Source organism: Leptidea sinapis, chromosome 39, assembly GCF_905404315.1.
Source record: "Leptidea sinapis chromosome 39, ilLepSina1.1, whole genome shotgun sequence".
NCBI classification, from domain to species: domain Eukaryota; kingdom Metazoa; phylum Arthropoda; class Insecta; order Lepidoptera; family Pieridae; genus Leptidea; species Leptidea sinapis.
In genome coordinates this window covers 8,288,321-8,301,762 of record NC_066303.1, presented here as the reverse complement: position 1 = coordinate 8,301,762, position 13,442 = coordinate 8,288,321, and the positions used below count along the sequence as shown (strand labels likewise).

At 36.7% G+C, this 13,442-nt stretch overlaps 1 protein-coding gene across 1 annotated transcript in view; it reads right to left on the bottom strand.

The window, feature by feature from the left end:
- The window catches only part of LOC126976142 (soluble guanylate cyclase 89Db-like), a 30,969-nt gene that overhangs the window by 3,774 nt on the left and 13,753 nt on the right, over positions 1-13,442 (bottom strand). The window contains exons 6-13 of the mRNA XM_050824341.1: positions 9,039-9,170; positions 8,090-8,191; positions 6,948-7,114; positions 5,799-6,075; positions 4,861-5,004; positions 2,851-2,974; positions 1,577-1,686; positions 706-795 (exon numbers count right to left, since the gene is read on the bottom strand). Coding sequence (XP_050680298.1) covers positions 706-795; positions 1,577-1,686; positions 2,851-2,974; positions 4,861-5,004; positions 5,799-6,075; positions 6,948-7,114; positions 8,090-8,191; positions 9,039-9,170 — 1,146 coding nt within the window. The remainder of the gene's footprint in view (positions 1-705; positions 796-1,576; positions 1,687-2,850; positions 2,975-4,860; positions 5,005-5,798; positions 6,076-6,947; positions 7,115-8,089; positions 8,192-9,038; positions 9,171-13,442) is intronic.

Below are 13,442 nucleotides of genomic sequence, written 5' to 3'. Positions count from 1 at the left end.
ATGGAGACGGGTTCTTTCAAAAACTAGTGGTAGTGGTCGTGGTACCGGCAGAACTAGGGTAGGGTAGCGTAAAGTCTCGAGACAACTGATTTACAGTGACAACCTCCTTGTCAAATTGTCTCCAAGGCACGAAACATAAGAAAACACCTTTCAGAGTCCTAAACTATCTGCAGCATAGGCAAGCTCGCTTAAAGTTGCACAGTTAAGTTAAGCCAAACAGGCTAATGCAAAAGGAGTTGAGGTGAAGTGAGTCCCAAAAACTACTGTACTCAATTTTAAGGCAAGAAAACATCGAATTTTAAATATTTTGTTGATGATAATCATAAGTTTAGGATTCGAGTTAGTAAGTTATGGGAGTCGAAAAACGGTCGATAAAACTTACTCGGTACAATAAAATAGGAAAATGTCTTCTAAATCTCAAAAAAAGAACTTCAAGGTTTCTCTGGAATTGCCACGTAGACGTTGTTTGGTGAGGGATATACCCCTTTGGGTAAAAGGTATACCTGTTTTATTTAATGTGCCACACACTATAGGTGCTAAAGAGAAATCTGTCGAGTGACTTCGCGGTGTCAGAAAATTATGTCGTAGTGCTCGCGCGTCGTAAATAATTCTCTCTCATATTTTCTTAAGCAATAAAGCCATAAGGTACGACTTAGCACCTAAAACTTCTAAGTATGGGTAACGATTAGAAAATGTTAATCTTACTTTCACTTTGATAACTCCACGTCGTCGTAATCTGAACTTTCCGGCCGGTAACTCTTCCTTAGTCCTAGATGAAATTTGGATACGGCCAGGCTGGAAATATATAACCATACTATTAGTTTTATCTTCAGTCCATCCATTTCAGCCGGAAGACGTCCACTGCTGGACAAAGGCCCTCCCCCAAAGATCGCCATAATGATCGGTCCTGCGCTGCTCTCATCCAACGAATTCTGGCGATCTTGACCAGATCGTCGATCCATCTTGGGGGGCCTACCAACACGTCTTCCAGTATGTGGTCGCAACTCGAGGACTTTACTGCCCCAATGGCTATCTGTCTGTCGAGCTATGTGCCCTGCCCACTGCCACTTCAGTTTCGCAACCATCTTCAGTATGCCATTGAAAACATCTCTCAGGTGATCATTGTTACTCTTGTAGAAATATTTCACAAAATAATACTATAATATTATTATACCTAATTACCTGGTTGAGAGGTTTTTCATCGAACTAACCATCAACATAATATTATAGGTGAGGACCTACATTTGACCTGCTTATGATATTGTTGTAAATGACCAACGAGTTATTTATTTATTTATACATAATCCCCAGTTTAAAATGTCATATATAAAAATATGATCCAACAGCCAAAACATTTGATACTTATAGAGAATGCCATTTTCAGTTGTGCCAAAAGTTTTTGTAGTTAGATACAGTGATCTATCGTCTAACTAAACAGTTCTATTCCTAAACTCATTTTTATGAGAAAAAGTGACGAGACGAGCGGTAAATAACCCTGCCCATTACAACGCTGTCCCGGTTCCCAAAAATCTGAGACAATAGATATTGGCCCAAATATTCAAGATTTAAATAATACCTCGCTTGTGGTCTGCATTCTACTGGCCGTGTTAACGGTATCCCCAACCAGTGTATACCGCGGTTGTTTCCTTCCTAGCACAGCCGCTATACACGGTCCAGAGTGGATTCCTATAAAAATAATCGGAATATAAGCCAATCACATCTAAAGTAGACTTAACATAGCTACCTGAAGAGTGAAGGATGTAAAAAGATTTTAGATTGAATACGGATGCTTTCTATAACTCAGTATCTTGACTCGTGTTTGATAGATGAAGAGGTCTTACCGTTATTTACCTTTTCTTAACAGTTCTTTGCAACCAAGGGTATGAACCAACAAGCATGTAACATGGAGTATGGCCCTGTTCAGTCAAAATGTCTTCATTTTTCTCGTAAGTTTTGTGGCAAGAGTACTGTATATGGGTTAGGGGATTACGTGATAATGTTTCTTTATTATAATGGTCTAAAACAGAAGAGATAATATGTATAGTACGATCAAGTGATACGGTCCACAATGTAAACTTAAAATTTGTTATCACAAAAACATAAGTATTATGGTTCACACTTGCAAACGTTAAAATCTGCGACATAGGTACCTATTTACTTATTTGGTAACATTAGGTATTTTTTTGTTAGGATTCTTACAGCTTAAACGGATATTAGGAAATATGTACATACCTGCATAGATTTAAAAGATATTCATGTTAAAAGAAAAGCCTACAAGGCACATTTTTCCGTTTAAAAAGTCTCTCATTTTTTGTTCATAGTTCATCACGTGGACAAATTCTGTTATGGCCATTTTAGATACGATTTATATAATAAGTTTCTCCCTGTACGTATGAAAATTTTAATATATAATGGAAGTTTTGTGCATGATTTTCATGCATTTCAAGACATTCGATTTACCTTAAAAATTTACTCACGTGATAAAGCAATATAACTTTGCCTTAGATCACCAGGATAACAGAATGTCTGTATGTATGTAATAAAATCTTTGAACGTAATTTAAAATTCTTTTGTTACATAAGTTGGGCCAACGGGCAAGCGCCTATGAACATCAAGTGATGTGTTACCAGCTTATAAGTTGGGAGTATTCTCTTATCCTGATAATGTTAGAATAAGAACTAAAGAAGTAAAGAAACAGAAAGTCCAATATATTTTTAAATATGGAATGAAATCTTCTAATTTAAAAATATAGAACCAAGAAGTGTTCACGTACCCACTACGAACCACCCAAATGGTACCTAATTTGCTCTCAGTTTGTTTGAACACTGAACTCATATTGAACCTACTTACCAATTGTCAGCATTGGTAGAGCTCTTGAGACTGCCAGCGCAGCACTAGCCGCGCTCTGAGCGTGGGCCCGCCGGCGCTCTGGTGCTCCAGATACCACCATGTACACTGTTCCTACCGTCTCTACCTGTACAATATGAATCCTGCTTTACAAAAATTATCTAGGACTACACTGCAATGTCGTTGCAGTACTTTTTTTATGAAAATAAGGGACGAGACGAGCAGCACGTTCAGCTGATGGTAATTGATACGCCGTGCCCATTACAACGCAGTGCGGCTCAGGATTCTTGAAAAACCCAAAAATTCTGAGCGGCATAACAATTGCGCTCGTCACCTTGAGACATTTTGCCCAGTGACTTCACTAGTTACGGTGCCCTTCAGACCGAAACACATTAATGTTTCCACATTACTGCTTCATGGTAGAAATAGGCGCCGTTGTGGTACCCATAATCTAGCCGGCATCCTGTGCAAAGTAGCATCCCACTAGTAAACTGTGGACGCCCTATGCCTCTTCTAGTGCATACGGGTCCTTTAGTATAATTGTAGCTATTAGAAGTTACAAGAATAAAAAGTTTTTCTAGTTATAAACAGAATAAATTATTAGCGACCTAGTTGGGACCCTATTAACTCACTCTATGCATCGCTCAGAACATATCTGCCCTTTAAAATATATATTGCAGCCGAAATTAATGTGGAGGTGGTACGCCCGTGCACTTACAATATACGAGCGTATAAACAAACAAAGCTTGCAAATCTACCATATGTTCGGAAAAAGTAGAGCTCATGGGAAGAACATACAAGAAACTCAACGGCGAAACTATTCAATCAAGTAGAGTATTTCCCAATTCAAATTCAAATACTTTTATTCAAAATAGGATTTAAAATTACTTATTGACGTCAAAAACTACCACCCATTCAAAAGAGACTGCCTCAGACCTGAGAAGAATGTGCGCAAGAAACTCAGTGGGCTATATTTTTTATTATAAATCGCGCGAATAGCCCTCGTCTGCAGCACAAAGATGGTATTAATATCGGCCGCATTGCCCCATAACAATATACCATAGGACATAATACTATGAAACTAACTAAAGTATACTAATCTCGCCGTATCTATGTCAGTTAACCGTCTAATTTTCTTAACCGCATAATCTGCAGAACTAAGCCTATTCGCCAATCCTTCAATATGGGGCCCCACTGCAATTTTGAATCAAGAGTAATGCCAAGAAATACAGCAGATTCCACTGGTTTTACCACCTCTCCATTTAATAAAATATTCGCATCTACATTTTTGACATTTGGCGCGGTGAATTTTTTATTATAATTGGTTTTATGATTATTTAACAATAAGTTATTGGCGCTAAACCAGTACACGATGTCAGATAGAGCATTGTTTACTTCGTCATATAAAACTTGGCTTCGTTTCATCCGCAAACAATACCACCTTGTGTTTTTTTTCTACAAGGTTAGGTAGATCATTTATATAAATGAGGATGTCTGCAAGTTTTACCAAAGAAATTAGTTTGTAAGCTGCTGCATCCAATATATTATGAATCGTGTCTAAAAATATCAAATATTTCATGAAATAGGAGTGTTCCGAAGATCTGTTTCACCTGATTCCTGCCGCCGAATTCCACCTTCGTAAGACACGCCACAAATAAGGATATCATCCCCACCATCTGGATGTGTCCTCAGCGGTCCTCGCCAGTGCGGTTTTTTTTTGAATCAATATTTAATATTATATACAGGGTATGTAATGACTACAGCCTTTTAAGGAACTTTCTTCCACGGACTACAAAACTGTGCAATGAGCTTCCTTGTGCGGTGTTTCCGGGATCATACGAAATGGGTACCTTCAAAAAAAGCGCGTACACCTTTTTTAAAGGCCGGCAACCCTCCTGTAATTGCTATGGTGTTGCAAGAGGATGTGGGCGTCGGTGATCACTTAACACCGAGTGACGCGCTCCTTTGTCCTCCTTTAAAAAAAAAACTGTTCTGCGCATATAAGCCACTTACCTTATAAACTCTGTGTGAGTCCAATAATCTGTCGATTCTTGAGTAGACGTCGTTCATGTAACCCACAGTAGCCATAACTCCTGTTCTTGTGTCCGTTTCCGTAATTTGTATCCCGCAAAACATTATGGTCACGCAATCAAACTCCTTGAAAATGAAATAACATCAAAAAATAGTGGCGGTAATTCTTCTATGGATGGCATTCCTATCTGGTAAATAATAGCTGATACATCATTGGTGAAATTAGAATTTGGACTCGCCGCTGCCGAATATTTGTTTGCAGTCTTAACTGCCTTTATTTTGCGTAAGATGGTTCGATTGCCCCGTCGAAGTTTATTTTAAGTGTGTAATATAACTTATACTTCATTTGATTTGATGGAAGATTTTATTAACACAACTAAAGAAATGATGGAATGACCCTAGTAGCTTGGGCACGAAAAAGGGCGCTGCATGGTGTGGTATGAATTTCATCCAAGTGAGTTTAGTACGGTACGTAGACTTGGTCGCTAACTATGGACTTGATGAGAAAGCTCATGGTCGCTCAGAGGGCAATGGTTATGCTCAGAGTTTCCCTGCGAGGTCAAATCAGAACTGAGGAGATCCTTCAAGAGGATATCCTCCTTGTGATTCCCTGATCTCCTCCAAATGATTGCGAAACTGAAGTGGCAGTGGACAGGGAATATAGCTCGACGGACAGATGGCCGTTGGGGCAGTAAAGACGTACCGGAAGATGCAGTGTTTGTAGGCCAACAAGATGGACCGACGATCTGGTCAAGATCGCCGGAATACGTTGGATGAGGGCAGCGCAGGAACGATCGTCGTGGAAATCTTTGGGGGAGGCCCTTGACCAGCAGTGGACATCTTCCGGATAATTATGAGTTTAGTATAATGACTCCAGTATCTTAGTTGGAATTTTTATATAAATGCTTTAGAATAGGTACCTGATTTGCAGACATTGGTGACTTCCCGGCCCTCAAATGGTAAGCAATAGACCTTGGTATCATTGAGTATAACAATTGGTCACCTTTTTTCTTCCATTCATCCAAGAGTCTACATGATTTTTCTAAACTCATACTTCTGTTTTCAGCTTTCTCGAAGAGTAGTTCTAAACGTGATAGGTGCTGCCACCCTCGGAGTACCAGCTCTTTGGAAAGACCATGCCCATTCATGTCTGCTAAATAGAGACCTGCTTGTCTTAGCTCATCTAGATCATTAAAGCTGTAAATAATATTTGAATATGATCTACAAGCATAAATTAATAAGATAAATTTACTACCTACTCCCCAAAATAGGAGAGTTGTTATCAGAATAAAATTCTAAATATTGTATTGTCTCTCATATAATTTATCTGTGGCTAATGTAGTTGGTTTTACAATTAATTAAGGTTTATATGTATAACTTATAGTTAAATATTATTACTGTGTTACTGTTTATTGGTCCTAATAAAGTAAATAAATAAATTCGGCCTATTGAATCTACAGTTACATTGGTGCTAAAAACATGTTTCGCAGCTATAATTTGGTGGAGGTGGAAAATACTGAAATTCTTATTACTTCACTCTCTGTATCCACCTCTTCTATTAAATCATTGATAATATTATAACACTCAACCAAACGTAGATCGAGGCTGAAATTTTTAGCTCAATAAGCGACACTTAGGGACAATAAAGGTCATATTATACGATTCAACTAATGGAGTCGCTAGTTAGTTGATAATGAATTTCTCTGCCGTATTGAAGAAAATAATGCCTAATACAGATAATTCAACAAGTTTCGATTCCTTTCTCTCAAAGTGCTTTTTCAACTGCAAACTTCTTTAGGCGACTCTATTGAGTAAGACTGAACTGTCGGGTATGTAACGCTCGTTCAGTTAAAGTTGACTCGAGTCAACTAAGGGAGTGTGACCAGTCAGAACACAATTTACCAGAATAAATTATACACAATAAAGCTATGCACAATATATTGTAGATGTTATAACTGTAAAAATTGTAATATTTCTAAATATACACAGCTCGCTATGATGACATGGTTATTTTATTTCACTCTCCTAATGTCTAAAGGAATTCTGATGAAAAAAATGCTATTACATACATAGGACTGCATAGAAATATAAGCGCATCAATTTCCTCCAGTAAATGTATTGGACCTTTGAGCAGCACAGCCCTGGCACCTTGTGATCCTCGTCGGGAGTCATCGAAGTGGTGTGCTCTGTATCGCATTAGCTCCAACTCAAACATAATTGTCTGCATGCATACTACCTGAAATATTTAAAAAATATTACATTGACATAGATGATAAACTGTCGCAAACTAATTAAATGTTATCAACTTTAAATATATGTGGGTAGTTTTGCAAAATTATATTATTGTGACTGTACAGAGCAAGACAAATCTGCTAACATCATATTATCATCGCTGCGGAAGCAGCTTTCGGAACCACGTTAAACTGTACTGGCTTCCATGGTAGGGTGGTATTCTAGCTAGATACAAGACCGTACTGGGTCTTGATGAATTTAAAAAAAAAATACAATTCAGATTCTAACAAAAGTAAAGGTAGAAAAAAAGTGTGTGTACTTATGTATGTAGTTATACTTCTTTAGAGTAACAAAGCAAATATCCTTAAAATTATAATGTATTATGCTCCTGATATTCTACGTTTGTAGAAAGAACAATATTGTAAAAATCTTGCAAAGATGGCTTTGACAATTAATTATTAAATTACGAATACGTCTGTATGGGCTTGAACCCTTTGCCTATCCTAATAATGTACGAAGTAAATCAAAAAAAAATAAACGTAAACGTTAGAAAATCTTAGAAACCAACTTCACCCTGTTACTTTTGTGTTACAATGATGCGCGCGCATCTTAAAATTTCACTCTCATAATTTTTTCATAACGTGCCTAAAAAAGTATAACTTCAAAAAACTTTTTTGGTTACGGTTTTATGACAAAATCCTCATAAGACGAAAATTAGTGAATATTAAATGCGATTTAATATAATAATGATAAAAATAGAAAGAATGCAATTTAAAAATGGGTCTATATTTTTATCGAGTTCCTTTAAAAAAAGTTTTCTCTGATCAAAAACTGTGACGAAAATGAACTACAGACTACTTTGTCACATGTGTTGGTGTACCTTATAAATGAGGGACAGTATTAGAAATCAGTAGATTTATTATTATTATTTATTATTTATTTATTTACTTCAAAAGTAAATAATTTGAAACCTACATACCTTATCCCAAGTAAAGGCGACTTTTGGTTTTCTGAGCTTCATAATTTCATTGATGGATGATTTTTCTATGCGGGTGGAGGGGCCTCCCCAAACTTCTACCAACTGAAATGTAAATCAGAATAACATGAAATTCGAGTTGCTAGAAAATACTTATAATTGAGTTCAAGTAAAAATAATCTTGTAATATTCTCGACCACTTTTTTCGCCTTTGAAGTCGAGTGCTCAAATACCTAGGCGGTAAAATTCGAGTGAATATGTCACACGTAAAAAAATTTCATACAAAACACCTTGCACTGAAATGTCATCGAAATTGGACTGCGATCCTTGCCTGCTTTTAACTTGTTATCTCCGCGGTTTTACTTGTATTTAATTATTTAAGAAAGGGTCCAATTAGAAGTTATCAGATGAGCATGACGTTGTTGATAAGTGATATGTCCTATCTGTTACAATGCAGGGCCAGAATTCTTGAAAACCGAAATTTGAGCTTCCTAACATTAGCTTTATCATTTTAACTAGGTGCAGCGCCCACTAAACTGAATAACAAATAGAGCTTGTACAATTACTGCTTGGCTATAGAATAATTAGTAGAAACCTGCACAAAGGGGCCTTCTACCATTTTTTTATGAAAATAAGGGACGAGACGAGCAGTACGTTCAGCCGTTAGTAATTGATGAACCCTGCCCATTACAATGCAGTGCCGCTCAGGATTATTGAAAAACCCAAAAATTCTGAGCAGCACTACAACTGCGCTCGTCACCTTGAGACATAAGTTGTCAAGTCTCATTTGCCCAATAATTTCAGTAATGCTTACACATTACTGCTTCACGGCAGAAATAGGCGCAAATATAGTAATTAATATCTGTAAAGTACCTACTTAGGGAAAACAATGAAGTAGCAAATAACCTCATTTAAATACTTCGCTTGGATGTGAAAGTCTTATCAAACTTACCTTTTCACCTGCAACCAAGATCTTCATTTTCCTATCCAGAAGTACTCCAAACGGGAACAGTTGAAGGAGAACAGAGGCTGGCACAGGTGGCAGTAGACATGGCAATGACTTCTTCGCCATTAATGATTGCACCTGTGGAAATTAAATTCTCTTAACGTTAAAAAAATCATTCATTTATCATAATCACACACCATCAGCCAGAAGACGCCCACTACTGGACAAAGGCCTCTTCCAAAGATCTCCATGACAATCGGGCCTGCGCTGCCTTCATTCAACGTATTAGGCGATCTTGACCACATCGTCGGTCCATCTTGTGGGGGGTCTACCAGCACTGTGTCTTCCAGTACGTGGTCGCCTTTCGAGGACTTTACAGTAGTGGCAGTAACGACGTCGAATGGCGTCATGTCTGTCGAACTATGTACCCTGCACACGGCAAAACCTGATCAGCCAAAAGAAAGTACAATTATGAATTTTAAAGTTCATATATATAACGTTACCAGTTACCACTGCAACGATAAGTTGAACTTTAATGAAACGAAGCGACAAGAAACTAATTGCCATTCCTGACATTTACAGATTAATTTAAAAAAATATTTTAAAAATTACCTAATGTAAGTGAGCAACAAAAATAGTCTAAAATTTCGGCTTAACTGATTACGTTAAAAAATCACAAAAAAAAACTTCAATCCCCGAGATTGTATCAACCATCTTAATGACATTTTGCCTTCTACCGATTTTTGTCCTATGACTAGTCAAGACCAATAGAACCTCATTGCCAGCTGCCAGTTGCCACTTTTGCCAACACTAAAAGCAGCTAATTGAAATGCACCTTCAGGGAGACCCCATAGGTTCTATAATCTGAAATTAAGAGGCATCTCAGTATCATAACGCATAGCTAATACAATTGAGAAGCGTTAATAATTAATGTAAAATTAAATAACAGACCACAAGCCTGTTAATTATTGTATCTATCTATTAGTTACTATAACCAGACACAAAATGCTTGGTATAAAACTTAAATGGGATAAGCTGAATAAATATTAACTAAGAAAATCTAATTGAAATCTAGGTGGTACCTAGAATTAACAGCACTAAAACTTTGTTCAAAACATTGCGAGTAGCCTCTGGGAAAACAATCGTCCCTAAATGAATTCTCTTATACATTTTGTAAATATATTTTCCCTTTAGGAAACCGTATTACATAAATCTTGGCCATAAAACTGGCTAGTAGCTATCAATTGTGAAATGAGATAATTTCTTAATAGCAGGCTTAATTGCTTTTATTGGAACTGTATTAGAAGCCTGCACAGATTACAAATTTATAGACAGAGTCTTAAATAACTTAATTCTATCGGTATATTGTGATTCCACGCCTTGTAAGTGAATAATGGATTTAATATCTTATTCTTCTTCTACACAATTTTCTTATGATAAGAAGATTCCCTCAATATTTAATTAAATTCAGTAACTTTTATTTATTTATTATATATAAGTCTGTACCTCTGGAGACATAAAGCTTGTACTCAAGTTTTAAATCTTTTTTTCGAGTGTTAATAGAGAGAGAGGAATACTCTTTAAAAACCAACTTGATCCACTTATAAGAGCGAGCAAACACCAGCTATCTACACAAAGTCACCACCAATTGCTGACACCAAATGCTGAAAGTAGTTACTGTGTTATTCTCAAGCCTTTCTTACGGGAACAAGATGTACCATCTGGTATACTTGATGTGACGCGGCATGAACTGCCTATAAATGTGACCAGATGATCCAAGTTATAGCCATGGTCACATCTCACTGCGTTCTATTTGGTTGATTGCTTAAAGACCTATAAATCACTTTGCACCCTTACACAAATCTCCACGCCACAAATTAGCATATTATCCCGACCATCTGGATGTGTGGCGTTCCTCCACAGTGCAGTTTTCAAGGAATTTTCTACCACGTACAACTTAGCTGATATATGAGCTGAGCTAACAATACGACATGGGTAACATCAAAAAAACCGCGCACACTTTCCTAAAACGCCCACAACGCTCATGTGATTCATCACGTGTTGCAAGAGAATGTGGGCGACGGTGATCACTTAACACCAGGTGACCAGTATCCTATTCCATTGTCCTCTTCTTCCATAAAAAAAAGGTAAAGCTAAGCTTATGCCCCTTAACGCCAACTCGAAAATATGTTTTGTTGGTATGGTTGCCGATCGAATGGTCTTGAGTATGTGAAGAATGAAGAAAGTTTATTTGATTTTGACTTTGAAAGCTAAAACTGAGTTCAAGCAAATACCAAAATTTTCCAAACACCCCGTGTTTCGTTGAACTCTTATAAAAGTTGCGGTGTCTAAACATTCAAAGGTCTACAGTAATATTATATTACGGCTAATGTTTGCGGGTTTTATTGACTCTGATCTGTTAATGACGGAGGATAACCAGGGAGATGTTTATTGATGTTGTCAAACATTCAAACGAAATGAAAAGGCAGAGATGTTGTTCTAGCATATAAATTATATATACATACATTCATTTATAATTCAAAAATATGGCACCCAGCTTTTATCACAGTGCATTTTGGGATACTCTTCAATTTTCAGATACACCGCAAGTATTTAATAGCTATAATATGTAACCTCTCGCCCGCAGACCAAAAAATTTTCACAAAAATTCTAGAAATCCTATGATTTAATATGTACAATGACTTTTATTATGTACAATGCTATCATTGTACATAATAAAAGTCTTCTTATTGTTCATGTGTCTTGGGCATTTCATCGCAAAAACTCGCTTACTGTCAATAAGTTTTATTTTTGTAGACGTGGCAACGAAGCGGAAAAGCATAATGAAACGGTCCCGAACGTATTCGGATAAACTCAATCAGTAAAAGATACTTTAGACACTTTGTCGTTGCCTTGGCCGTTGGGGCAGTAAAATCCTCGAATGGCGACCACATACCGGAACACGCAGTGTTGATAGGCCCCACACAAGTTGATGAACAAGGACCGACGATCTGGTCAAGATCGCCGGAATACGTTGGATGAGGGCAGCGCAGGACCGATCGTCGTGGAAACCTTTGGGGGAGGCCTTTGTCTAGCAGTGGACATCTTCCGACTGATGATGTGTGATGTGTGAAGCTATATGTAAAACTCCTAAAAAACCGTAAACAAAAATATTCATAAAAAATTTTCATAAAATCATAAGTACTAGGTCTGACCAATAGGCACACATTCCGCATCAAACTACAGAGGAATCATGTAAATCGGATCATAAATCTCAGCGTAATCATACACAAAAAATACCGATCGGATTAAGAACCTCCTCCTTTTGGAAGTCGGTTAAAAATAAACGTGACTAATTATCGTGTGTGACAATTTTATAAAACATCCTTTAATTTTGAGCGCTAAAGACACCATGCCACTTGTACTAAAAGACGATCACATATTTTGCTCTGTCAACCATGTAAAAACCATAGACATACAATACTCAAAAAATATAGCGTGCGAGAGAGAAGAATACTGTAACCGATTTTGTTTGATTTTGTCGTAAACAGTCAGCCACGCTTGGCATTAGCCCCTTAGTATTTCGAATATTGAACCACTAGCTAACGCACACATTGATAGATCATAGTTGGGACTGTCAGGTCGTTTGTACGTTAGTACATTCAGGTCTTGGTCTTTTTTTTTTTATTTTATTTTATTAAGAAAAGCAAACAACTACAACTTACAAAGTAGATACATAAAGAAATAATAATTAAGTCTAGTAAAATTGTAGTCAGATACGCTATCCACCTCTTACTATGAAAAACTTTGAGGTATTCAATGTTAGGTACAAAAAGAAATGTTTATACAATACTAATTGAAACTAAAGAGAAATAAACAATGTTCTTAATATTATGGCTAGTTGGAGTAAATTAAATTTATAAAAATCAAACAATTAATAAACACAAAAAGGAAAACAAAAGAAATAATTATCTACACAAATCTACACTAAGTAACTGACTATATATACAATGATATTAACCTAAAGTACTTATGATGTTCAGTAGGTATTTAAAAGAATATATGTAAATAAATCAAATATTATCCAGTATTTTTTTTTTAATTTGGCACTTGAACTGGCTCTCGGATAAATGGAAAATGTCAACACTAATGAATTCTTTGTTGTAATTGTCAACTAATTGATGCAGAGGTGATCTTATTCCTGCATTAGTACGAAATTTACCAGTTGCAAAAAGTTTACGATTACACAGTCCTCGGATATGGGCTGTTCTAGGAATAACATAATTTAATTTGTTGGTCAATTCTGTACAATCAAATTTGCTATGTATAATGCCGTGCAGAAACATACATTGAAGAAGTTTGCGCCTTTATTGATGGGATAGTAGTTTATACTTATCTATCAAATCTGCG